Source organism: Abramis brama (assembly GCF_963993115.1).
Source record: "Abramis brama genome assembly, chromosome: 7".
Lineage (NCBI taxonomy): Eukaryota > Metazoa > Chordata > Actinopteri > Cypriniformes > Leuciscidae > Abramis > Abramis brama.
The window spans coordinates 18,190,487-18,218,158 of NC_139969.1; the positions used below are offsets into that span (position 1 = coordinate 18,190,487).

Here is a 27,672-nt window from a genome sequence, read left to right on the forward strand (position 1 = left end):
CAAATCTATTGTGATTTCTGAAGGATCATGTGACTCTGAAGACTGAAGTAATGATGCTGAAAATTCAGCTTTGCCATCACAGGAATAAATTATATTTTAAAATATTATTTTAAACTGTAATGATATTTTACAACATTACTGTTTTTTGCTAATGAAGTAAATGCAGCATTGGTGAGCATAAGAGACTTCTTTAAAAAACAAAAAAATAGTAGCAACCCCAAACTTTTGTATGGTATATATATACCCTCAACATAAGATAAAAGCCCCAGTGAACCCAAACTGAGTTTCATTCAAGCATGAATGATAATTGCAGATTTGGCATTTTTCAGAATGATTGTACACACAGAATCCAAACCAGCAAAGTGGCCCGAGCAGCTTTGGAAGTGTGCCAGGCCAAGTCTACTGTATGTGGGTGAGGTAAAACAAGAGAAAGTTCTCCAATGTATGAACAAGAGAACTTGCTTACTCTGAGTGAGAACACAGACACGCATACTGATTACGCAGATGCTGCACTGCAAACACAGATAACTATCAGCTGCTGATGGCGGAAGTTTTACTGCGGCACAGCTGCACGCACAGCCAGGGAAAAACGCTCAGAGGCCCCTCAGAGTGACAGGCCAGGAACAGCCTCTCTAGGACAGCCTCTCTAGGACACAAGGGCATGTGGCACACTGTTGAGAAGAAAAATGTGTACCTCAGGAACAGAATAAAACGTCAAAAAGCTCAGGAACTATAGCTGCACAAAATGATCAAATGTTTCTTTTCAGAATCATACAATAAAAGAAAATACTGTGAAGCAGAAAGGATTCTGGGAAGAATAAAGAAACATACTATGAATAGCTCAGGGTTTAGGGTGAATTCGGTGGGGAGTCTTGCGCTACGGAAGAACAGCATGTAAAGAGGAGGTTGCTGGTGGCAATGAGAGAAACAGGAGGAATGGGTCAGATTGATGAGGAAGACCTTCAAGCTGTTTCAAAGCTTCAGTGACGCCCACTGGAGACACAAAAAACCCAGGAAGACCTGCTATGGCAGAAAGGAAGTGCTCTTAGAAACTAATAAAACAACCGTTTTTATTCAAAATTCCAGCTGTGAGAAAGACTGTAGCATCTCATGAATTTTTTTCCAGCAATAGATAAAGCAGCAAACAGAGCTGAAACAACAATGCCACACCGCTCTACACCAATTATTTGCTCATTAAACATACTTGTTATAGCACTGACAGATTTGATCTGGATGATAGATTCCATGACACAATGGAGACTGAATGCAAAATGCTGATTGGACAAGCATATGCCTACAGTTTCTTATGGCAAGATCAGCAGCAAATACACTCCATGTATTGTAAACAGATGACTTGTTTGCTTTGACTAACCATTACTTTGGTTTAGTGTAACAATGACCTAATGTTTAAAAATGGTGTTTGTTCACACAGATCAACCACAAGGCAACAATGATTATTTAACTGCGATTATGCAAGATAAATCCATCTAGACCAATATATGGAAGTCCTAGTGAAACGAACAATAGACCAGCGCTGTCTTTTTTTTCAAGTGAAAGTCAATAAAGCTGAACACAGTGACACATGAGACCGCGCTCACCTGGACTGGCCTCAGGCGCACAGGTTTTCCTGTAACACTTTTACATGCGGTCAGATCACACTATACCATTCCTATCCCTGATAAAGCAAACTGTCTGATCATTGATAAATCATCACACTAATGAGAGCAACTGAAGTTTGCGATCACATTCCTATTTAACAGTAGTGAAAGTGAGAGTACTACAATCTTATTAGTAGATTTCTATTTCATAAAAGTATGCAACCATGCAGTCTCTTAAATCAACATGAGGTCATGAATAATAAATAAAAACAATAATAAATTGTTATATTAATATATTTACTATGATCAAAATAAGAATATTGTTTATTATAATTTTTATTACTACCACAATTATTTTTACTATTGATGATAATATTAATAATAACAACAATAGTTATATTAATGTTATATTTAACACAAGAATATTTATTGTTATAGTTGATATTCTTATAATTATCAATTATCATCATCAAATGAATAAAACTATATTAATATTTAAAATACATTTGAAATATACTGCACTAAAATGGCAAAACACAGCTAACATCACTGCAATTGATGATAAATTCCAAAAAGTTTTGAACTTTAACAACTTTCACTCATAATTGAGCCAAATCTGTCTGCCACAGGACAGATCATACTTTAAAAAACCCTATTTGAGTCATGTCTTGACTTGAGTCAGTCTTTGTAGGGCAGTACAGCATAAACATACAGGAAGCAAGTGATGTGTACAAGTGTGTGAAAGATGGGCAGTCAAATTCTGCCAAAAAAATTCTGAGCTTTCTGCAAGCATGGTCATAACATCTTGAGCTATATAAGGACACAACTAGGGCCAGATGGAGCTCGTCACAATCCAAGGCCTGGTGACCTGATCCTTGCAGGAGGCTACAGCATTACAGCACTTTCAAGTGTGGCTTTTTTCCTTCACGTTGAGCGCCACGTTGGGAGGAACACCTGCCGTGTCATGTCCAGCGACGGTTGGTCCAGCGTAGCATTCAGCTGCCATAATTCCATTTTGGGACAGGGTGGGAATCTGTAGCCGGCTTCCAGTGATGACGTACCCGAAAAGCACAGTAACCCACACGTCACACACGTTAGCACACAATGCCTGCATGACGTCCCGTGTCCGTCAGCTGGAATCACAGTCAGCTTCCAAATGAGGCCTGGCAAAGCGGCTGATAACCACAGAGTTGAATCTGTGTCATCTGATCAAAACCATGAAGGCAGCACCCCAACTCATTTCCATTCATCTGCTGCGGTTGTCTTTTATTCTGCAGCAAGATCCAGAAACTGATGACGTACTATTAAACAATATGAATGCGATTCAGTGAATGAATAATCACACTTCAATAATCATGTTAAATATGCAGACTAATAGTAAACAGTTACACCAGGTCTGAAAAGCAACCAAACCACTTTTGTAGTCTCAAAACCCAAGCTAAACGCCTATGTACAGCAGCTCTAATATTTGCTGTAGTCAAATATTGATTACAATGTTTTCATTCAAAACAAATGGGTGAGATCCAAACCATTCTTAGAATAGACGCATTACCTGAGTCTCATGAATTTAGTTAGTGTCCTAGCTCAATGTTTCACACCTGAAGTGAGGAAAATGGAAAGAATAGGTGGGCTGATGATGGAAATGGGGGGGGGGAGGAGGAATGATTGTCTGTTTTTTTTCTTTTCAATCTATTTTTGTGTAGTAGTAAGGTCTGGTTTCTCTTTCCGCTGAGATAGCTCAGATCAGGTGTCTTGCTCCCTGTGGTGAGAGAAATGCATGTGTGGTTGGAAATTACTTTGCTGTATTCAAATGCAGAAGAGGTGTGCATTACATTCTTGGCCGTGGCCCACTGGAGGGGAGGGTCCCTAAACATTTTCCGGAAGAAGTGAGTAATACACTGCTATCCTCAGCACAAACACCACTAATATGGTCACTCTAGTGAAGAATAACAACAGAAAAATATGACTTACAAACCACAAATCCTGCACTTTATGCACTTTATCACCTGCTTATAACCTAACATCACTTCCTACCCAAGGTTTACATTTGCATACCACAGGTTTGCATGTACTGTAGTCAATTTTTCTACTAGAGTTGCCAAAGCAGCATTAATAAAAAATAATAATAATAAAAATAAAAATAAATATTCCTTGTTTGTTAGTATTATAATGTAATAGTTTCTTATAGATTAAATGTAGCAGAGTCATTTACCTCAGTTACTGTTGAGTTAGTGCCTAGGAACACCAAATTACATTTTTTAAATAATAATGACTTCTGAACAGGTTTCACAAACTAACTCCACTGGTTAAGCCATAAAATGACTGCTTAAATAAAGTGTAATGTTATTGAAGTGTCAGTGTTTACACTTTTGAGAAGTCACTGGGTCTCTTTCAATAATAACTATGTGGATTATTCATATATTTGGAGCATTTTAAATGCGGGACTGTGTGCCAAAAGTTAGTCATTTGCATAAAACGACCAACCATGCCTATAAAAATGTTAGTATGAAAGTTATTCAAAGATAATTATGATTTGTTTGTGAAAATGTTTGTATGCAAATTGTATGCACGCAAATTTGTGTGTATACATGGTCAATGAAAGATACCCATTGTCTTTTAGTTGTCTCTATATATGAACCTATAGCTTATGAGAAAGTAGTTTAACACTGAAATTTACGTCAACTCAAATTCAGATCGATTATCAACTGCTGCTGGAGGAACATAAGCCTCAGTGGAACCTCCAGAAGAAACTTTCGCTTACGTTCCATTAGATACGCACACTTGCTTTGCTTCTGTTCATGCGTTAACTGCTGACGTCTCCTTTGAGGTTGACACACATTTAAAGGTAAGAGTCCCACTACGTTTAAAGGAGCAGAAACCAAAAAAGAGGAACCAGACAAAAGCCAAATTCCCCTAATGTGTCAAACACGTGGATAGGAACATTGAGACGCTGTACGCATTTGCCTATTGCTGTTGCCGATACAGAAAATTTCTGTTGCCTATGCAACAGCCATTCCGTTTCCTAGTTAAATTCTAGAAAATTCTGGAACTAATCTAAAATTCACTCTTGAATTCAGGTTGGTGGGGTTGTTAGTAATCAGATGTAATTCTCCAACCACATCACATACTAACTACTTAAACTTATCCAATGTTTCCAACAGAGTTTAAAATGAGGAACAAACCAAATGATGGGTCACAGTCTCCCTGAAATATTTTAAATGACTAACTAGGATTTTATGAATAATGTTTAATCACTACAGAGGCCAGACAGGAGAAGGGAAGACTGTAAATGAAAAGAGGATGTCCCAATAATAATACACTCAACCCCTCAAATATATCTCAGATTCTTTCTGGTTGTCGTCAATATTAAAACAGTTAGTTCCAGTCCTAAAATAGAAATCAAGCAGAGTTTCAAGATTTAGTATAACAGAAATGTAACCTTTCACTGATAAAAGTCTCTTTTGTTCACAAAGGCTGCATTTATTTGATCAAAAATACAGTAAAAGATTATTATATACAATTCAAATTTAAACATTATTACAATTTAATATAACTTTTCTATTTTGAAAAAAAAAGTGTTTACATTACAAATGTCTTTACAGCAAGTTATGGTCAATTTCATGCATCCTTGCTGAATAAAAGTATTAATTTCTTTAAAAATAAAATAAATACATTTTACTGACCCTAAACTTCTGAATGGTAGTGAATGAATGAACCAACATGCCAAATTTTCCCATATTGAATGAAGCATTCATTTTTAAACATACAGTAAAGTAAATATCAGGTATGTACATCTTACTCATTGTACTCACTTACAATCCCAAAGAGACTACCAGACTCACATCGCCACAGGTTTACTGATGAGGATAATAATACTAGTCTTTTATTCACACAATATATCCCAATACCTATAATAAATAGTCACTGTCACCATCTTGGAAGAAAAATGTCCTGTTTTATATGCATTTACATATGAAAGGCACACACAATCCTTTCTATTCTAAGATTCAATTCTTTACAACAACACATTATTTTCCGGGCCTCATCACAACAGACAATGGGATGTAACAGCAAAAGGATAGAAAAGGAAGTATCAAACAGCCAAAACAAGTGAATCAGAGGAAATCCGCAATGCCAACCGCATTGAGCACATGTGAGTCAGGGTGAGGAGTCCTCTTCAGGAAAATATGAACGCGGTACATTGTTATGAGAGAATTATGAAAACAATGCGCTCACTATCCAACATCAGGCGGGCGGTCAAGCGGTGGTGGTAGAGGACTGTGTGAAATCTGCAAGTTTTGTTTTTTAATAAGCCATAAGTTGTGTGTTTGGAGGTGTCTGGTTAATATTTTCCCTTCCAAGGCATTACAAGCCAGTAAAACATGTGTTTGCCATTAGCATTTTATTTGTAGTTCTCACTACTACTTGTGATACGCCAAAGATAGTGATTCATTGATGAAGACTTTATAACACGGATGTTAACGGATGTGAGCTATGAGAAAGAATTGGAGAACAGGTCATTCATTGTACTTTAGTGATCAGGTTCACTTCTATGCTTTACACAAGATCACACAAAAGGAAACCGCAAACTGTTTTTGATGAACCTGTAAACTTGAAACGGTTGATATGAAAACTAGTAGTAGACATCAAAATGAGAAGTCAGAAAAGAGGAGATTTGCATTGCAAATGTTAACGGCAAATGTGTCTGATTATTAAACTATGATATGACCAGCAGAGGCTTGAACGCCTGTATTTCCAGGCTTTCTGGGAATGCATGGGGGAAAGCAAATTAAATTCATTTTAATACTACAACTGATACACTCATGAAGCATAATCATTGGCAGGAGGTCAAGGATTAACAGCAACTAAAGTGTATTAAAAGCTCCACAGACCTAGTTTTTCAGTCTGGCTAATCATAAAGAAAGAAACCCAAGAGCATAAGATGAATGTTAGCTCTTAGATGAGAGTAAAAGGTAGATGTAACGTAAAATTAGTCATACAATAAATATTATTAACATCTTTTTATGTAATTTTTAGCATTTTTTTACCCACATCACATTTATATGCAAATACAAAAACGTTTTGTTAAATGAATAAAAACCATGTCTCTGTCAAAAGATGTTGTTAAAATTTGCTTAACACTAAACCTCAGCACATATAAAGTCCAGTAAAGAAAACCCATTATCTAGTTAGCAAGAATACTGTACTTTTATAGTATTTATTAATATTTTGATTTAGGTTTTATTTTAAGTTTTCATTTTAATTTCAGTAATTTTATTAAGTGCATTTGTCATTTTATTCGATTTTTTATATTTCTATTTAGCTTTATTTTTATTTTAGTTTTAGCAATTTTAGCACTTCAACTAAAACATTTCAGTTAAATATCATTTCTAATTTTCATTTAATCTAATATTAATAGTTTATTTTATATCAGCTTCATTTTAAAATAACGATATTTAATAGTTTTAGTTAACAATAACAACACTGTTGTCTGGAACATTTCCTACTGGCTAAACACTGCAAATCTGTCTAATTTTGCAAATTACTCTAATGAAACCTATACGCAAACACCTGAAGGAAGAATCACGGCTCTAAAGAGAATTTCCTTTGCGAATATTTCCTTTGCGCTACAGGGTTTGAGAGAGCGAGAGATCTGCGGTCAGTGCGGTGTGATGATGACTCAGTCTGAACTCAATGCACCTTCTCAAACTCATTTAGGAAAAAAGACCATCCCTCTTTAATGGCCCTGCCCCTTCTAACTCTCTGCTCCTCCCTCTCTCTCTGCACTCAGCTGACTCTGCTGTCTGTAATGGAGATGAATGTGACATCTTCCTGTCTGTGTGTACTCAGCTAACTCTCTCAGCTGGGCAGCACCTCTAGCTAATGGAAACAAATCTCTAAGAGCAACAAAGCTATACAAAAACCGACTTTGCTATCAGATCTACAGCTATTCCCATGGGCCTCAATCCCAGGAAAAGACATTTAAATGGTGGTACACAGATTGGTAGGGAGACAAAAGTAATGCCGCAGGGTAAAATCCCCAGCTTCTAACATATGGGTCCGTGGGTCAATAGGAATTCGGCCGCGTTCAGTGACATCATAACAAAATAGTGCTGGTCTGTACACCCGGGAGTTCGGGACCCAATAAAGCAAAAGCATGCTGGTGTTACGATGATACAGTGAGCTCCTGATCCTCAAGCTTCCTGTGTTATCAGGCCATCAAGTCTAATGTCATGTATGCGAGGTCCTTCTAGGTCAACAAGCAAATCACAGGAACATGATGAAAACAGACCTTTGGACTCCCGACCCAATATTGGCCCATTTTCGTAGTTTCCAATATATCAGTTATAATTGTTTCCATAATTCATTAAAATGTTCTGACGCCTGATTAAAGCATGCGGTAACACTTAGCATGAGCAGTATATGTATAAAAACCATGCAAAACAGCATTGATTTATAATATCGGCCAATATGTTATTGTATTGCCCAAAATGTCTATAATCAAAATTAAAGCCAAACTAGAGATTAAAACATTGTGTCACATAGATAAAAGTTTTTGCTGTGGACAACAACCAAATACAACCTACTGCAACACAAGCTATTGTTTCAATTGTCTGATTCTTGACAATACATTGATTGTGATCATGTAAATGTTTACCACACTCCAAAAACCCTAATTCACTTCCTCATGACTGATAAAGAAAACATTAATAATATGGCCCATACAATGTCTCACGACATTGATTCTCTAGCAAATATTTAAGCATGCTTTCCTCCAGTAAGTGGTTCTATAGTGTCCCGGGCAAGGCAGGCTGGCGCCGGTGTGGAGAGGAATGGTCTGATCTGACAGAACTCCACTGACATATCACTGCAGCTGAGCTATAGGGCCCTACAACCGGCCCGCTGGCCTTTCACTCATGAAACCTAATATGTGCAGGCCACTAAATCCACACGTGCGCATACACACACCCACACCCATTTTTTAAATAAAAATTTAATTCAATAAATAAATAATTCCAAATAGAATTTAAGTAAAAAAAACGAATTATTTGTCAAATAATGTCTACACTTTAAAATAGTCCAAATAAAATATCAATAATAACAACAATAAAAATAATCTATTATATTTTATATAATGTCTACTTAATATAAATGCATACAAATGCCCAATATAATTCTGAATGGTACTGATATCTGCCGCAATTGTAAAAAAAAATGTGCGCGCGCCATAAGTGTGAGAGACATCGTATAAATAGCGTCTGTGTGTGTGTGTACGTGTGAGGGCTTGTATGAATAGACTCAGTGTGTGAGTTAGCGAGAGAACAGAGAAAGAACAGAAGGACAACAGAGAGTTTATATAAACAGACTGGATGTGTGTTGGCTCCTGGACACTAATATTCGTCTTAGCTTGCACTAGCAGAGAAAGGACGCTCGAACCTTCCTCTGTACAATCACATCTCTGTTCCACCACGTCTCGCAAATCCACACAGACGTCTTTTCAAGAAAGGAAAGAGAAAAAAAGCACCCTATAAACGACGCTGAGTGGAAGGAAACTCAATTACCCATACTTCCGTCGCAAAACCTTTCCTCTGTTTGCTGGTTTTATATCAGTGGTTTTGTGTTAAATCGTCAAGTACAGCATATCTATGGGGATCACGCTGAAGTTTTCAAACTCAACACGTTTTGCCATCTTGAAATATGCATAATTCCGCCCAAAATCAGTGCAGGAAATGCTCATAACTCCAGTTTAGCACATAGTAGTGGTTGAATTATTTTGATCATGTGGAGAGCAACCTGATGCAATGCAAATTATATTAACTTCCACACAAACCATAAAAATTAACTGGGAGAGGGGTGATTAGCAAATTAAATGTCAAGACCTGTGAAACATGGCCTGATATCTTCTAATGTCGCATGACAAGGAATATAAGTAACATAAGACTAGAAATATAAGTAATGTGACAGAACCCAGGCGAGCCATGAACTCCTTTCACTCTGTGACAGTCACCCAGCAGAGGTCAACACAAGTCGCTACAGCTGTGCTTCATAAATTAAGACCTCGATGGACTGCCGGCACAACACGTGCCCTCTCGGCCTAAGGGGTGTTGGGACAGAGCTCTTCACTTTGGTCTTGGTTACTCACATGCTGAGCTACAAACAACAAAATTAGCCCTTAAGCAATTGAGCTCCTCTTCTATTGGATGAAGCAGATGGGATGGTACATCCTTTAGTGTCATGATCTGTTCAGTCTGTCAGACCTCTGTGACCCCCTGTTGGATAGTCACCATTTACTGATGCCTCTCACTTTATCATTTGGGTGAAGTCAAAAACAGTTGCCAAAACGTGTACTGTATTTGTGGATAGGGATGATCGTAGTTGATACATACGGACCAGGACCCACGGTTCGAAACACGTGATTCTCAGATTAATTGCAAAGTTTAACCATCACAGAGTGAAAGTTTATCATTTGCACGTATTTTAGGTCCTGTCAGTTTAAACAATAAAGGGGTCATCAGATGCAAAATTCACTTTTATATGGCGTTTGCATATAAATGTGTCTTTGCAGTGTGTGGACACAACCACCACCGAAACGGGTAGCTGTGAACAGAGCTGTTTTGGGGTAGGTAAAAAGGGTGTTGTTTTACAGAACCATTGAGGAATTTTAACCAAAGTATGTTACAAACTTTACATGAAGACCCTAAAGAATTATACCAACTTGTGGAAAATGGGCATCCGATGACTCCTTTAAAGAAATTTTTAAACCATTTGAGCGCACAAAGACGAGAAAGAGCACTCAATGTGGTACTTGCCCAGTTTTCAAAATGCATCGTCTCGCGAGTGCCCTCCTAAACAGTCGCGTATGGCTACGAGAAAGAAAACGGATGCATATCATTATATTGGATCCGTGCAATCATTCTTAAAGTGACAGCTGCCTAATAGTCCTGCTGCTGTCTCCAGAGAAGACTATGCAGTGTTCTTTGACATTTGACTAATCAATTTCTGTAACTGAATATTGTTAGACTTACCTGAAAAACATAGGCTAAAGCCTATTTATTTAATTTGCATCTTTGTTCTAAAGTATTTATCTATGCTTGTCACAGGTGGTTGCAGGAAGGCAGACGAAGATGATGAATAAAGTTCCAATATGAAGTTTAATGAGGGTAATACAAATGATGACACATAGACAGGCTGGGAAACACACACTAAAGGTAACATAGACGGAAAAGAGAATGAATGTGAGGGATGAACTTATAAAGCAAACACAAACGAGGATAATTAATAGAACACAGTTGACACAGATGAACTAACAGATGAGTGGTGGGAATCTGAACAAAGACACATGACAAATAACAACAAACTAAAAGTCCATGAAAACAAAACTAAACATAATGGTGACAATGCTTGTAATTTGCTTATTATTTTCTATGCAGATTCACTCCCTACAAAATCACCCCAATCATTCTACAATGATTAATTCTTTCCAAATAGAGCTATTCCTCTGGTGAAACTGTTTTCATATCGCAATATATATAGCAGAAAACAAAATATCACAATGTCAGTTTTTTTGTGCAATCTTGTGCAGCCCTAATCCATACTGTTGAATTATTGAAAAATAATGCACACCTGAAGGTATTAATACCTTTGCTTTGGTATATACTAGTACGCATATGCAAAATGTATGGATCAATGCATAAATTTTTCAAATTTAAGTGCTCAGTCACATCGCTCTCAGCTATCTTAAAACCTATTTTACCCTGTTAAAACACCACTAAAATCAGCGCAGAAAATACGAAAGTGTTATTTTAGAACTAGTAAACAGAGGCTTGGTAGTTTATATGCAGAGAGAAAGGTGACCGGACATGATATTACCTCTGTCTGCCTCATCTCTCAGCAATGTTAGACAGTAGTGTCTCTGCAAACAGCAAAGCAACTACATCAAAATAGTGATGTTGCCACATCGTTGAGAAATGCAATGTACCTTTTCACCAGTGAAACTGTATTTTATTAGTATAAGTAATGCAGTAGTACAGTAGTACAAGACAGCACAAAAGAGAGATTTCCATAGATATTTAAAGTAATTTCTGATAGATAAATAAATAATAAATAAATAGAGCTTCCCATAGATATTAAGTAATTTCTGTATATAAAGTAATTTCAGATAAATAAAGAGCTTTCCGTAAACATTGAAAGTAATTTATAATAAAAAAAATGAAAAAAAGAGACCTTTCTTCTGATATTCAAAGTCATTTCTAATATTTGCTTAGTCAGGGTCTATTTTTCCTGGTTCATTTGCTGTTGCAGGCTGTAAGGCTCTTTGAAATAATAGCAATATGATATGAGATATGGAAGGGATGACGTACATCCAGCCGGTTGTTATCGCAGAATAAACCCCGACAGGGTGATCAGGTCTTGAATCAGCCTGATGGGGTTTTTCCGATCAGAATCAAGTATTACACAGAGCTGTGTAATAAGACCTGGAACTACTAGTTGCACAGTCACAGAAAAACATGCCTGTGCGTTATCACTCCAACACTGACTGGACACAGCAGAACAGAGAGTCTCTGACATACCTTGCAGAACCCAGTACTATGATTCAGTCCAGACTGACCTCACTAACCACCACACAAGAATCCTACATTTATTCCATAATTGCTCAGCTGTAAAGCCAATCGTGCTATTACACAATCCCGAGCCTCGCTTCTGAAGTGGGTTTGGTCATAAACACAGGGTTACGGTTTTGGCAGCCAAGTCAGTGCATTGTTCACACAGACGCCAGGATTCCAGTCTGTTTACGGTAAACGTGCGTTAAGCCATACTGGCACAAGGCCTTCTGGGTTGGGACCTGGCATAGTTGGGAATTTTTTCACATAGTCTAGGAATCTTCAAAGTCCTTGATTGTTGAGGGGTCTTATTTAGTGGAGACTCACAATATCTATTTATAAACTATGAAGGTTTTCACTTTTCTCTACGCATAGCTTCATTCCTCCCTCTCTTTCACGTCTCCAGTGTGCACTAGGCAGTGGGCCAAGAATAAAGATCTAAATTGTTTAAAGAGACAGAATGAACTAAAAGACTAAAAAAAGAAAGGGAAGGGGAGAAACTAATAGTTTGCTCTTCATCGTCTCATTTTTAAGGAATCGTACTGACCAGAAACACCTAGTCAAGGTAATCTCTGGTCACTGAACAGCAGAGCTGATTCTTGGACAGTATTTTAAGAGATCTGGCAGCTCAAGGGTGTACATTAGACTGCAGATCTAAAATAGGAACGCTGGCCTCTCAACTCTGTCCTAGTTTGGTCTTTTTGGTTTTTGCTACATGCTAAGAGGAGTATGCACAGCTAACCACACCGTTTGTCCTGCTTTAGATCATCTACTTGTAATATAACTGCAGCGAGTAACTTCACGAGGTGTAAGCGAATCCCGTTATACCGCTCCGGTCTCTAACTGCAGCTCTTTAAATACACACTGTGACTCAGCAAAAGAGAGGGAACACAAGAGGGTAGATCAGTAAATCACTGTGTCATGGAGGAAAAGACAAACTGAGAGAGGATGAAAGAATTACAGCTAATTCATAATCAACAGAAAGAAAGCGAACGCCGCCCAAGAAGACTTTGCAGACTCTGAATTGGCATTTATGAGAAATGCAGAGCTGCTCTTAACCAATTGAAAAGACCCTCTCAAGAGAGTTGTTACTAGAGAAAAGGGCAGTGCCATAAAACTATTGAAAGTCTCGTATTTTTCTCTGGTTGTAGGGTGTTTCTGTTTCTTTGGCCTGTGGCTATTTTTAAGCACTAACTGGTTACAATTAGATTATATAACATAGCAAGACTGGCGGTGTAAGACATACAAGCGGACCTTTTGAACAACCGATCTTGACAGAGATGGTGCTGTGGCTTTAGCGATGACTATGATGGGCAAATTATGTAGAACACACTATGCACGATACCTCTTGACTTTCTTTTCTGTTATTTAGCGAAGATATGCAAAAGTCATTACTCTGTTATGTTTTGTGTGGCCGTTTGTCACAGACATAAAGACCCTCTAAACATGCAGAGTTTACTGGAAGCTCAGTGGAGTCAAGCCAAACTGTAAGATCATTCTCTTTCCTAACAATGAGCCAATATTGTGTGAGGGCTGATGATCAGGCTTTCCACCTACAAAACAACCAATGTAAAGGAAAAAACATGTAACATGGGGAGAGCAGCCAATTATTTACTACCTAAAACTAAGTAGTAAAAATTAACTAAAACATGTCATGACATGGACCCATATATGATGATCGAACACTTTGAAGGACTTTGTTAAATGAATATAAATAATTTTCTCTGAAATTTTACACAGACACTCTAGCAACTCTTTACAGCCCATTGAAAACCCCTCTAGCTGACACCAAAATGTAAATAATGCATAACAGAAACCAGAAGTTTCACAGAACATAAGCACAATTTTTAGACCTTTGTTTCCATTTAATCTGCAAATCAGTAAAACTACATGAACTTTCACTGCCTGTTCTCAACGACTTCTAAGACGACTTACAGTGGAGCTGGAATTACAGCAAGGGATTCATAGCTTGAAAGATCAGTAAATAAAGGACAGATTTCATAATTTGTCGTCTAGAAGATATTTTCAAGAGGCCTGGTGTTTGATCGTAATAATTAAGCAAATAGCTGTAAAATAACTGTTTTTCTGTAAAACATTTAAGGAAATTTTCTGTAAAAGGTTTTTGCACTTTATTTAAATTAGGATATTTTACTTTTATTTTATGGTTTTTGTTTGGCAGCCGTAGCTGACAGTCATTGACCGGTTTTTAAGATTTTATTTTTTACAGTGTAGGAAGAGTACAGTCTCCACAGACTCTCATTCTGTTTAAATGGAGAAATATCTCGCTCAACTTTGCCTTAATGTTGATAGCTAGGCGATGACCAACACACAGCAATATCAGTTGTAAGGACGATTGTGCGGAATATTCCATGAAGACATGTGGGTCTGTGGCACGTTGCTGAAACAAGACTCCCAAAAGCATATCTAAGAATAAAAAAAAATTAGATTCTAAGAAGTCTCATGGAAGAAATCCTCAAGTCTCGATTCCAAGAAAAGTCTGTATGGGTCAGCTGAGGCAGTTGGCCCTGTGAAACTGGATGTGAGCTCTACAAATCATCAATCACATAAAACAAATGCCACACCTGGAATAGATGACCCAGATGAGTTTTCTTCATTGGGGAAGTCGAAGTCAGCTCAGCTGTTTGATAATGACGTCTTCTGGATTCAAATCACAACATATGCGAGATGATCACTTTGTGAAGCACTTCAGGACATCCCATTCACTTTGATTCATCTGCAGACTAATTAGAGAGAGAGAGAGAGAGAGAGAGAGAGAGAGAGAGAGAGAGAGAGAGAGAGAGAGAGAGAGAGAGAGAGAGAGAGAGAGAGAGAGAGAGAGAGAGAGAGAGAGAGAGAGAGAGAGAGAGAGAGAGAGAGAGAGAGAGAGAGAGAGAGAGAGAGAGAGAGAGAGAGAGAGGGGTTCAGGCTGAGTCAGTCCTCAAGGCACTGGTTATGAACAGAGACCTAGTTCCTCCTGTTCAAGCCTCTAAATTAAATAAAGTCATTATGGATGAAGCTCTGGCAGAAACAGAATTTATAATATCCACATTTACAGAAAACATCAAACACTGTTTATATTCAATTAAGGGTCTCATATGAATGTGATTCAACAAAGGAGGAAAAAAAAATCCACCATTAAATTTGCTTTCAAAGACTTGAACGAAAAATCCACCTTTTAACTTTAATAATCCGACTTTACCGCTTACATACTACCTACTTACAGAACTGACAGAATAAAAGTTTTTGATAATCTTTTGTGTTTTAAAACAAGACGTTTTGCACCATTTTGCGAGTTTAATTAGGTATATAGGCCTACATACAAATATAAGGATGCACAATATCGGCTATCAGACAATACAGGCATTTGTTTAAAATGTATAGGTATAGGATGATATTGGATATTTAAATTATTTCTGTCCATTTTAAGACTAGCACATAAAAGTATTGCGATAGAAGTTGAAATGTAATGGAAGTAGCGAAAGACAATTTTATCCAACACATCCGAGTCATCATCGAAAAAAAACTGTAGTGTAGGGACCTCAGTTGTTGATTGGATGGAGGCAGATCTGAATGCAAACTTGCAGTCGTTTGTAAAAAACGCAGGTTTTAAGCAGACAAAATAATTGGATATCACCATGTTCCAGCATATGTCACCAGATAGATGTCTGTCGTTTCACTGGAAGATTGAGTTATGACATTTTTATTAAAAATTACAAGGTCAAAAAATTAAACTTTTAAAATGAAACCTATGCTAGGATGAACTGTTCACAATAAAAATAACTTGCATTTAGAAAATAGATAGATTTCCCACTTTAATAAGCCTGTAAGAGTACATCTTATAAAGAGTAATTTCTCGAGAACAATTAGAACAAACTAACGTTACTTTGAAATAAGCAGAAATCTGTTTCAGACAACAAACACCCAACTGTCTTGTAATGCCCAACCAATCATTCAAATCCACTGATTATAACTCTAAACTCTATTCTGAGTTTTTCACAACTATTGAAGCAGCATCCCAGAGGTCACTCCTCCTATATTCTGAATTATTATTTCAAACTTGTACACTTTATTTATATTGCAGATTTCAAAGGGCACATTTATTCTTTTTACATAGCTTACATTAAAACAGCTTTTAACTGTGCAGCCTCTATGCTAGCTGGATCTCTTTATCATACTCAACATGATGGCGCTGCATCATTCAAAATTAAATATCATACTAATATTATTAAGCAACATCACATTTATCTAACCTTGAAAGCATTAGCTTCAGTGCATAATATCTATCAGGAACTATTACTAGACATTTCCTCCTGAGCCGGATAAGGGGAAGTAGAGGAAACTGTTTGGCCAGCTGTTCTCTAACAGCCTTAACTGTTGTTTTGTATTGCCCTACATCTATAGTTTATTGTTTTAACACCCTCATGGTGTTGCTTTTGTGTCACAAGGAAGAAAAGACTGACTAATTGCCATGTAACCAATGCAAGAACCCTTATTTAGAAATACATTTTAAATAAGACCCCCTACGTATACTTACGACATCCTTAGATTCTCCAGATAAACTCTAGGGTAAATGTATTACTCAGTCAAGCATTCACTCATGTCACAGTGAGCTCTTGACCTTTGGCAGCTGAGAACACACTTCATGTTTTTTTCTAACATCAAGATCTGTGCAGGCATCTGCTCAGCACCATTACATCATAAGACTCAAGAGGGCATTAAAACCATCATAGTAGAACATGTCATCTCCAACTACTGTCCCATCTGTTCTGGAAAGCTCCATGCCAGTTAAACTAACACCTTTCAAACTCTCTCACCCTCCACCACAGGACATCTAGGTAAATCAAGTCAAGAGACATTCATTCTGAATTTGACACACTCACTTCTGTTCACCATTTGAATGTAAATGTAAAAATCCTTCAAGCTTAATGCCAAAACAATTAGATTTCAAAATATATTCGTACTATAGAAGTTGTTGACAGTTATTTGAATTTCAATATCAAACGATATTGGATAGTTAATTGTATATGCTCATTACCTTTGTCGCTCGCAATGTTGTTATAATTCAAAACATTTTCGACAAAATAAAACTGAAATAAAATGCAATATAAATGTTAGTTTTTTTAATTTATTTAGAAAAAATAAGATAGAATTTTATTTTCAGCCATTGATCTGAAAATATTTCAAGACAAGTTGCTTAATATTGACAGCAAAACCTTATTTCCTCTGTATCATTTACTGGTTCCTCTAATTTCACCAGATGTTATATGAGAACAAAGAGTGAGCTTGTATATAAATATTGATTTTTTTCAATATCAAGTTTCACATTTGTTGTGTGGCTTCTATTTGCCTTGTCCAATCAGCAGTATGAGCCCGTTTGAATAATTCATTGTGTTTGGTTGCGATATGTCTATACATCCTTCTGTGTGTGTGCAGAAGAACATGATACTCCTAACAAACACAGGCACACCACAACACATACATGCACAGTGACATACATACAGCCCACAAAGGACACATTACTGAGCTCTCTCATTCCACGTTTGAGCATGGTTTATCATAGCCAGGTATAATCAAACAAAAGAAAACAAGACAACGTAAAATATATCACAGCTGAAGACTAACGTGCCATAAAACGTGTCAAGGCCAAGGGAGATGTGCTGGTGGGGGGATGATGGGGCACTTTAAATGGCAGGAACCAGTGGTGATCGTATCGTATTCTCCAGATGGCTGGCTATCTCCTCTCCTTTACGCAGGGGCCGGCCGGAGCAATTCAAGCCTCCCTGGGGACGCACAGGGCTTGCACGGAAGAGTCATTGAGTCCTAAGTCACTACTCGTCCCATAACATGAAAGGGAAGGCCGCTCACTTTGCCGCAGCTACTGCTTTAGTCAGCCTTGATGAACGAACCTGGACTCTAGGAATTGCTATCTGATCCATAAAATGCTCGTAAAACGCTGAGATGTAAAATATGTGCCATCTGATAATTTCCTTCCTTCAAGGAATGATTCGGCATTAACATCAAGAGATCATTTGAATTTTATTTATTTTTTTATTTTTTTATTAAGCAAACAGAGCAATACATATAAATACACACACACACGAACACACACATTTCCAATTTGATGCCATTTTTGAATGGCCATTGACTGGTTTGATCGATTTCCTTCAGTATATGCACATTTCATTGGAATGTGGAAATGCACATTCCCACTAGATGTCTTGGAAGGGCCCGCCAAAACACCTTGGCAGGACCTTCCAGATCATTGGTGCATGGCCCGGTTGCGTCTATGCCTTTGGTGCTTGGATATTATTAAGAGCGACCCACCAGCTGTGGTCGTAAGGTATGTGCTTTAAGCCGGGTATCATACCTCATTCAGTCCATTCCTGGTCCATTCATTGGCAATGTGATCCTGTAATGACCTCTCTCTTTTCCAAAGGGAAAGGGGGAGCGGGGTAGAGAAGACTGCGGAGGAGAGAGAAAGAAGGGGGGGGGCAGAAGACAGAGGAGGGGTTAAACAATACCTATTGTTTAATAGGTATTGAATATTCTGCATTAATGTATAATTTTGCTAGTAATTTTTTAGAGTTGCTGATTATTTTTTTTTCTCAATAAGAAGCAAAGTTTTAGGAAGAAGTTTGCCAATCTTAGTTCTAAGAGCACAATTAATGTGTATGTAATAAAATACTGATCTTTACCTAAATTATATTTTTGTGTCAATTCTGAAAGATTTATTAAATTGTTATGCAACAACAGATGATGTGATGTGATGACAGAAATGTGTGATGCCAGCAATTTTCCATTTTTCATTAATAAGTGGAGATTTATTAATAGTGAAATCCGGGTTATGCCATATAGGAGAGAAGGAGTGTGGTGTTACTGGATTAGGAGTTATTTTATGTATTTTCCACCAGATTAATAATGTTGTACGAATTGTCATGTTGTTGTATATATTATGAACTTTAATTACATCAGTAATGTAATGGTCAGATAATGGAATCTTTTTACATTCAGCTTGTTGTAAATCCAACCATGGGTTATTGAGATGATTACAGTTTATCCATTTGCAGAGAAATTGTAATTGTGCAACTATAATAGTGAAAGTTGGATGCCCCTAATCCTCCCATGTCTTTGTTTTTCTGTAATGTGTTGATGCTTATTCTAGGATTTTTATTATTCTAGTAAAAATTATTTATCTTGTTATTTAATGTGCCGAACCATTTCATGGGTTGGATATGAATCATTGTAAATATGTAGTTAATTTTTGGTAATATTGACATTTTTATTGTAGCGATTCTTCCAATAAGAGATAATGGCAAATTCATCAAACGTTTTTTAGTCATCTTCTATACATTTAAATAGTGGAGTGAAATTAAGATTAAATAAATCTGATAGATTGGGAGAGATGTGTATTCCTAGGTATGTGATATTTCCTATAAATAGGATATTCTGATATTCTATACACTGTAATGTTTTATTTATTGGTAGAGTTGTAGTCTTTGACAAGTTTATTGTATACTCTGATATTTTAGAAACACTAACAGAAAATCAAATGCTATAATCCTTTTTATTATACCATTCAGAATATACTCTTTATTTTTTATATAAATACTGGTACTCAGAATAAGTTAGCCACATTTTATTTTGAATATTGTGTTGATTTTTCCCTGCCATCCACGACCCTAGTAACAGATCTGTGATCCATATTTGGTTGAGAATCACAGAACTAGGTGATGGGTTAGCAAAAGCAATAGGATAGGACAACTCAGCACTTGGACATCTTTTACAAACCATGTAACACAACACATAACAGCTGAGCACTTGTCTAAATATCAGAGCCTCTTATGGAAGCTGCTACTGAAGATTGAGTTTCATATCAATCCCTAAAGAGCCACTGCATGCTGCAGTATCACAGACAGAGAGAGAAAGAGAAAAAGAGAGCAGAGCTGCTTCTCTCAGTATTTGGGAAGCTGCCAGTGCCCCTGATGACCCCCACGTGTGAGAAGGACAGGATGAGACTCGGTGACATTAGCACCATGTCAGCCACACACTCATCGTTTAAACAATCAGTGCTAAGAGCCAAAACTGGACCAACTGCAACAGGCAATTACAACAGTCACTCCAGGGGCACACAGAGTTTAAATAAAGATTTCTCTGGGATTTGTTATTGAGACAAACACACAGTGTCAGGTTATGTAAATGAAAGAGAGAACATGAGTTCCGGCCATGGTTGAGTGACCTTAACCACAGCCTGACTTTCATGACTGACGAACAACATAATGTTTCAATTATGATGTCACAATTAGACGTCTGCTGTCTGATAAAATGTCGGTCAGTCAAAAACAAAAACATTCACAAAACACTCATGAAGTAGCAGTGAATCATCCATAAACGAGTTCTCTCAACTGACTCCCTCACTGAACCATGATTTTTTTTGTGTGTGATTCTAAATAAATCTGGAACTGTTACTTGTAATTAAAGATACATATTTAAAACTGTTTTGAATTTGCTGCAATAAAATGGTGATCTAAATAAAAATATTCATTAAAAATAACCTAAAATAATAAAAAATTTCAGAAAAAAAAAACATTACTGGCTATTGTTTTGAAAATTATTGCAAAAAATATATTAAGAGTGATATGGCACAACTACAATCAGGATCACTACAGTGACAGCATCAAATCTCGCAACCATCTTTACTAAATAATACTGTAATTTATCATCTAATTAAGTCATTTATTTTAATCATTTTACCCAATAGCTTCCTAGCCATTTCTTTTAATCGGGAGCCATGCAGTTCTGGTCATTCAAGAGGTTTTGGCTTATGCAAACCTCTACATAACAATAACCTCAATTTAACTGCTGAAAACCCATATATGAGGCTATATAACGGGATCAGATAAAAATGTGATGCCCTTAACCAAACAGTAAACTTGTGTTCCCATATGGGAGAACAACCAGCCAGCTTGGTTTCTGGATCATTAACTTCAACAAAGTGCCATCCAGCGCATTCAGTTCAACATTCGCGCTCATCTAATCAAAACTAATTCAGCCATATTGCTGCAGCAATCATTTCTGCATGCTCCACCAGCTGCTACATCTCCCTAGGTGCATCTGAATCCATGCTTCATGACCAATAAATAATGAAGTCAGCAGTATAGTTTATATGAGAGACAAATGATGTGTCTGTCAACAGTCTTGAGGGTGCTGCGCCATTTAGACCTTCCCTGTAAATATGGTCGTCCACTAGACCTCAGGTCAACAGCTGACCTGAGGTACCAAACCATCCAACAGACATCACCCTAAACAGAAAATTTCAGCTGCATTGAAAAGGAGGTCCATGCATAAAGCAGTCAATCATAGCGGCCATTCAACCGCAATGTAATAGACTGAAATCTAAGCCATCTGATTGAGTCAGGTCTGCTCTCAGGGGACATGTTAAAGGTATGGAACAGCTTTGCACAGGCAAGCACAGTTCTTTTAATTTACAGATCTGCACAAATTAGTTAAAGAATGCAATGCACGTTTGGAAGTGTCAGCAGACCTACAAGAACCATCCTTTAAAAGGGATAGTTGACATCAAAATGAAAATTCTGCCATTTACATTTAATGTACATTTACATGATGGAACAACTTGCCTTTTGAGGTTAGATCGTCCCATACGCCTAGTACCTTCAAGTACCGCTTAAAGTCATACCTGTTCTCTCTTGCGTTTGAACTTTTTAATGGATATTTGATTGTTTGTTGTTGTCTTTGTTTGTTTTTGTTCTTATTTGTTTTATTATTGCTTTATTCACTCGTAATGTACAGCACTTTGGTGACTTATATGACTTACTTTCTTCAGCAGAAAACAAAAGAAACTTTTGTCCATGTAAAGAAATTCAATGGGGTCCTAAACAACACTGGACCCTATTGACTTTCATTGCATGGACAACAAACATGTTCCCCAGAAGAAATAACTGCATACAGGTTTGGAATGACAATTCTAAAGTCGCTGTTTGTAAAGAATTATAATTTCTCTAGGGCTGCAACTAACGATTATTTCTTCCATTCATATTTCTAGTCGACAGTTGGACCATCATGGTAGAGGGAACCTCCACTTCATGACCGTCCACCACCTGCGTCCAGATCGTAAATCTCTTACAAGGTAGTCCTAAATCCAATGATAGACTGAGCGCCTCAGTCTCTCATTCAGAAAATAATTTATGAACTCTGTCAACACGCTGTACTGAGGGAAGACGGGCACTGCTTACACAGTGACAAGACCTGCAAATTAAGAATAAATCTGCAAAGCTGACTAAAATTTGTGTGGCCCTATTCTGTTAAAGTCATTTAATAGTACATTGCATTTATTATACCATAAAATTATCAATGGACCTGCTTGCCTGATTGCATTTAAAAATATGGTCATTTATAGAATATGCACAAAACACATGGAAGAAAATCTTCCATTTTGACAACACTTTTAGCAAATTATGTTTATTTTTACAAAAACATGAGAGAGTGCACTGTAGTACAGTAGATTTCATAACCAGTTCAAGAAGACAGACAACTACACACAAATTCTATATAAAATCTATAAAGCTGTCATCAACTGAATATTTTCAATAGGTAACATCAAAACTGTATCAAAAACGGTCGCATTAATGCTATGTTAACATGCTGAAAGTTATTTGTAAACTGCAATGGTAACATGTTGCATTAAATCAAGAGGCTCTGACAAATCAGAATAAATCACTGCTCATTCACATGCAAAGTTAACTGCCCTCAATTAATGTATAATAATAAAAATGGTAGGCCTACTAATAATAAAAAATAAGGGGTTTTAATAAATTGTTTCGAGTTTCCTATTCAAACCTGTATTGATCACTGTATAGCACCTGTGGCACAAAACATAAACACATTTCGTTGCGCTAAAGCTACGTTTTTGTTTCACGACTGCTGGATGCATCTTAAGCGCAACAATGGAGAAGAATCTTACCATTCTGGACGCCTTACGCAAGCCAGTTCACTTTCCAGATCTGAAATGTACTTCATTTCCAAATATTTTGCGCTCCACGGCTGGCTACATTAGCCAGGCTGCTAAGTGTGCGTCCTCTCTCTCTCCTCCATGTGCTCACAGCAGCACGCGCATCGAGTCAGATCAGGGCTTGACGTCACCGCGCGAAAACTTCAATGCTACATCAAACAATTACGAATTCATTTGTGGCGCGTAAAGCTATCCTATATTGTCTATTTAGCTGCATTATCATCCTAATATTGATCGTGAATTCCACAGTATTTGACATGTGTTTTTGACCCTATGTCTCTACCTGTCTCGGACAAGACACTGTCAGATTTCACTTATTCTGGACTCTTCTGCATATTTCTTGTTTTTTCCTCCACATGGATCCAGGGTGGATGACAGAACACTTATCTACCGTAAAGAATGCAACGCTCATTGCTGGAAATTATTGTGAAACAGAATGACAATGCAGACCATCAAATCACATGACAGTGTTTACCTTTGAATGTTTGTGCTCCAAGAGGATGCCTGACAAACTGGAGCATGTTTTTATTTTTATGAATTTGGTTATATCATGCACCATTAGAGTATTTTGATGAGAGTGAGCAGATGTGGTGTTTTGGCATGCGTGCGAGAGAGAAAAAGACATCCAGAATGGTTTCCTTAAAAGTTCCAACCATCCAGGTTGCAGGACAAGAAAATTATATTAGAGAAAATAAAGAAAAGTTAAATCTGGGTATGAAAAGGAGAATGTATGCCAGGGATTGGCAACATCGGTCCTGGAGTGCCACAGTCCTGCAGTTTAGTTTTTTTTTTAAAATAAACTCACCTGCCTGTAGCCTTAGTAATCCTCAAGACATTGATTAGCTTGTTCAATTGTTTGATTAGGGTTGGCACTAAACCATGCAGGACAGCGGCACTCCATGACGGATGTTGCCCATCCCTATACTACCAAACCCTAGACACTTTTAAGAAAAATGGCACTTGTGAGTTGAAGGGGAGGGCAAGACTCAGCTAGTTTTCCTATAAGATTCCCTATACCAACATGGTCTTCACAACTGCTCCACTAAAGGGAAGGCGGCATCTTTTGTGCAGCAGGCGCATCAAAGCTCTTCTTATAAAGTTAAATCTCTAAACATTTTACATTAATATATATATATAAAAAAAAATCTGCTTTGTAGTTAAATGTATAGAGGGAGATTATACACATCTTTATTTTCTTGTGGCATAAAATGTGATTACCTAAAGCCAAACCACTGTAAACTTGTATTAGAGCCAGTGTAGCCAGCATGAACAGTAGATAACTAAATCAATATGTAGACATGTGATTCAACCTGTGTGGCTTTAGACAAGGCACTGGCTTTGATGCCTTTAAATAGTGAATGTAATTCTGACACAAGCATTAGTCATCCTAAACTTACAAACAATGATGGCATTTCCAAAGTAAATTATGTGCAAAACAAGAGTCATGTACACTGGAAGTAGGCCAAATCAATTAAACATTGGATCGGTGAATGACCGAATCATCTTAATGGATTACCTAATGAAGGCTTTGAAGTGGGTCATCATGAGACTGGCAAAGGCAAAAGCAATGAGTCCACATTGAAGACATGATTAGCCAAAAAACTTTTATAGAGAAACACATTTTAGAATTCAGAAAATCAACAGCATAATGAATACATAATATGTGCAATATGTACAAAACTTACAAAAACAAAACATTAAGTTAAGGCCAACAGTAAATGAAACCGCAGACCATTTTATTGCTAAACAATAAAATTAAATACAAATAAATTCAACCTCTGTTATTTCCAAATTGAGGCAGTGTACTTGTATAAATCAATGTCAGATTGCTTGCTTACTACTTGCCACACCCTCAAGACCTTGTATTGACTTAGGGCATACCCATACAAGGATGCTTAAAACAAGTCCAGTCCCTAAATTAAGTCCAAGCAATTTAAGAATTGCTTAACTGCTCAAGTCTCTGTTTCAAATGTTCACATTTTCTCCTTAATTGCTCTTTAAGTGAGATCAGTTTTTGTTCATCTTCTTGCATGCTATCTATGCACTCAGTCGCTTTCTTGAGTATCACCACTTTGGCAGCTTTCTCGTTGTTCGCCACGTCAGGAATGACGTCTCTCAGCGCGAAGAAACTCATCTTGAGCTCATTCCGCCGTTGCCGCTCGAGCACGTTATGAGTCCTCCTTTTATCGTTATCCTCAGAGTCCGACGTCCTGGGACTCGCACATTTTCGGCTGTGGCTAATTTGTTTAAACACCCGGATGTGGCTCTCGAATTTAATCCGTTTGACTGCAGGCTGCTCGTTCCGCGTGGCTGGCTGGGCGGCGTAATTGTGTTGGTGAATATTAACGTGACACCGCTTGAGGACGACGGGGCTTTGATGCGTTGCGTTCGCGTCAGACTTCTTCAGAGACTTTCTCTTTTCCACCGTGACAACGTCGATTTCCTCCTCCTCTTCGTCGTCATCTATTCGGATTAAAATGTAAAAAAAAGAAAGAAGTCAATTTGCAGCTCTGAATGCTTATTCATACTAGACAACCTAGCGTAGGTGGGAGCGTCTCCTTACGTAATTGACGCTACAACCCATGATTAACGCTTTAACCACCACGAATCTAAACGATCATATCTTACTCTTAGAAGCCATTAATAAGCAACAAATGACAGCTCAAAATAATGAATAAAACTTGTCAAAGTGTAAGCTGACCCGTCAAGTTGGTACAACAAGTAAGAAGCGTCAAAACTGTTACTCACCGGAATCGCTGTCACTGCTGCTGCTAATCCCACTGTTTGGGGGAGTATCCAGGGTCAGTGTTGTGGAAGTCGGTGTGGACGACGGCTTGCACGGCTTTGAGCTGTCAGTCAATGGAAATGGAAACACTACAGACGGGTCAATGCACTGCGAGGTAGGGGTGCTCACGTCCTGAAGGTAGCTGGCGTTGGGGCTGGACCGACAGCCGTCCGTCGAGTCACTCCTGGAAGACTCTTTCCTCGCCGCCTGCAGCGACGCCAGCCTCTCGGAGACCACCTTTTCCAGCTTAGCCGCAGCGGAGAACCCGCTCCACATACAGTCCTGAATGATAATTGATTTCAGAAAAGACTGAGAGTAGTCCGCATCGCAAATAATACTGTGGTTGACCACGTCGTCCCCCAGAAACTCCGAAACCATCTCCAGCTGGTCGGCAGTGGAGGGGAAGGGGTCTGACAGAGAGGGACGCCGGCTCGGGGAGAGGGGCGGAGTGGGGAGCAGTTCAAATTTTTTCCATATATCCTCACTGGGCGCCGGTGGCTGTCCGTGTTGGTGGTTATAGAAATCCTCCTCTTCGTTGTCGAAATAGAAATAGGGCTGGTATGAATCGTAGTCGTAATCATAATTTTTACTCGCCATACTTGAACTCAGCGGCATGGTGAGTGCCTGTGAAGAAGAAAGCGTGATTAAGATCTTGCCCTTTAAATATACATAGTGATTCATCTCATTAAAACCTTCAGAAGTACTGTTGTCTTATCTCATCAACTTAACTTACTGAACGTGTTACGTGTTAAGAAATGATTAAGCAGACTGAAGACAAGTCATATAAACACATTAAAATGTCTAAATGCTCAGATTATTTGTTATGGGCCAAAAAAAGATGAATGACCAATAGTTCGCCAAAAATAGAAATAAATGAAAACAGTCTATAAATGGTAATTCAGAAGGACTTACCATAGCTGTGGTGAAACTGAATGAAAACGGTCAGATGTCAGTGAGAGTGAAGTATCAAGTTAAAGTAAGTCCAAAAGTGGGAGTGGGTCGAGCCGCTCACCCTGCGCACTTCTGCGAATGTAGCACCCGAGCCGAGCGGCTGCTTGTCATTTACTGCAAGATTTCGAACAGCTGCTCCCGCGGGTTTTAATACTACGGATTGTTTTTTTTCACCACCCTTAAATCCTTGCGCCGTTCGCGCCAAATTTGCCTGACGCAGAAAGATGAAGAGATCATAAACGTCTCTTCTTAGTTATTCTGCTAACAGATGACTGAATGACAATGTATACAGCAGTGAAAAAAATCCTCAAGATGCGACCTTATTTAATGAAAACGAGTTACAAATGGAACTACTTGTTGTAGCGGACTTATTACGGGGCGGAGCTTTGAGGGAAAACACTGCACATTGAGTTGTGCATGAGGATAATTCCGAGAACTAACACCCAAATTATTTACACATTTTACAAGTTCCCCTCCACTGATATTTGTCTGTGGTGGGTGTTGGAATGGGTGATTTTATAGGCTATACAACCTAAAAATCAACAAAAATGTAACTGTTGAGTAAAATAAATCCACACAAGTCTTTATCATCCTAATTAAAAATTCCTAATAATGAAATTAAAACAATCTGACGATTATTTTTTCGAGAATGAAAATGATTCCCTTTTATTGTACTGTTTGTTATTTAGGCTACTGTTTAATTCAGTTATT

General features: G+C 37.8%; 1 protein-coding gene and 1 long non-coding RNA gene across 6 annotated transcripts in view; both read right to left on the reverse strand.

The window, feature by feature from the left end:
• Window positions 1–23,322, reverse strand: part of LOC311086846 — a 50,009-nt gene extending 26,687 nt beyond the window's left edge. For all 5 annotated transcript variants that reach the window (XR_014607128.1, XR_014607129.1, XR_014607130.1 and 2 more), the window contains exons 1-3: window positions 23,178–23,322; window positions 18,567–18,661; window positions 14,782–14,940 (exon numbers count right to left, since the gene is read on the reverse strand). This is a non-coding gene — a long non-coding RNA (uncharacterized lncRNA). The remainder of the gene's footprint in view (window positions 1–14,781; window positions 14,941–18,566; window positions 18,662–23,177) is intronic.
• Window positions 23,323–24,815: 1,493 nt separating this feature from the next.
• On the reverse strand, window positions 24,816–27,309 carry mycb (MYC proto-oncogene, bHLH transcription factor b). Its single transcript, XM_084119088.1, has 3 exons — window positions 26,923–27,309; window positions 25,974–26,634; window positions 24,816–25,688 (listed from the first exon to the last, which is right to left on the reverse strand). The coding sequence occupies exons 1-3, from the start codon at window positions 26,923–26,925 to the stop codon at window positions 25,159–25,161; spliced, it is 1,194 nt and encodes a 397-aa protein (XP_083975214.1). The 5' UTR covers window positions 26,926–27,309; the 3' UTR covers window positions 24,816–25,158.
• Between the last annotated feature and the right edge of the window lie 363 nt (window positions 27,310–27,672).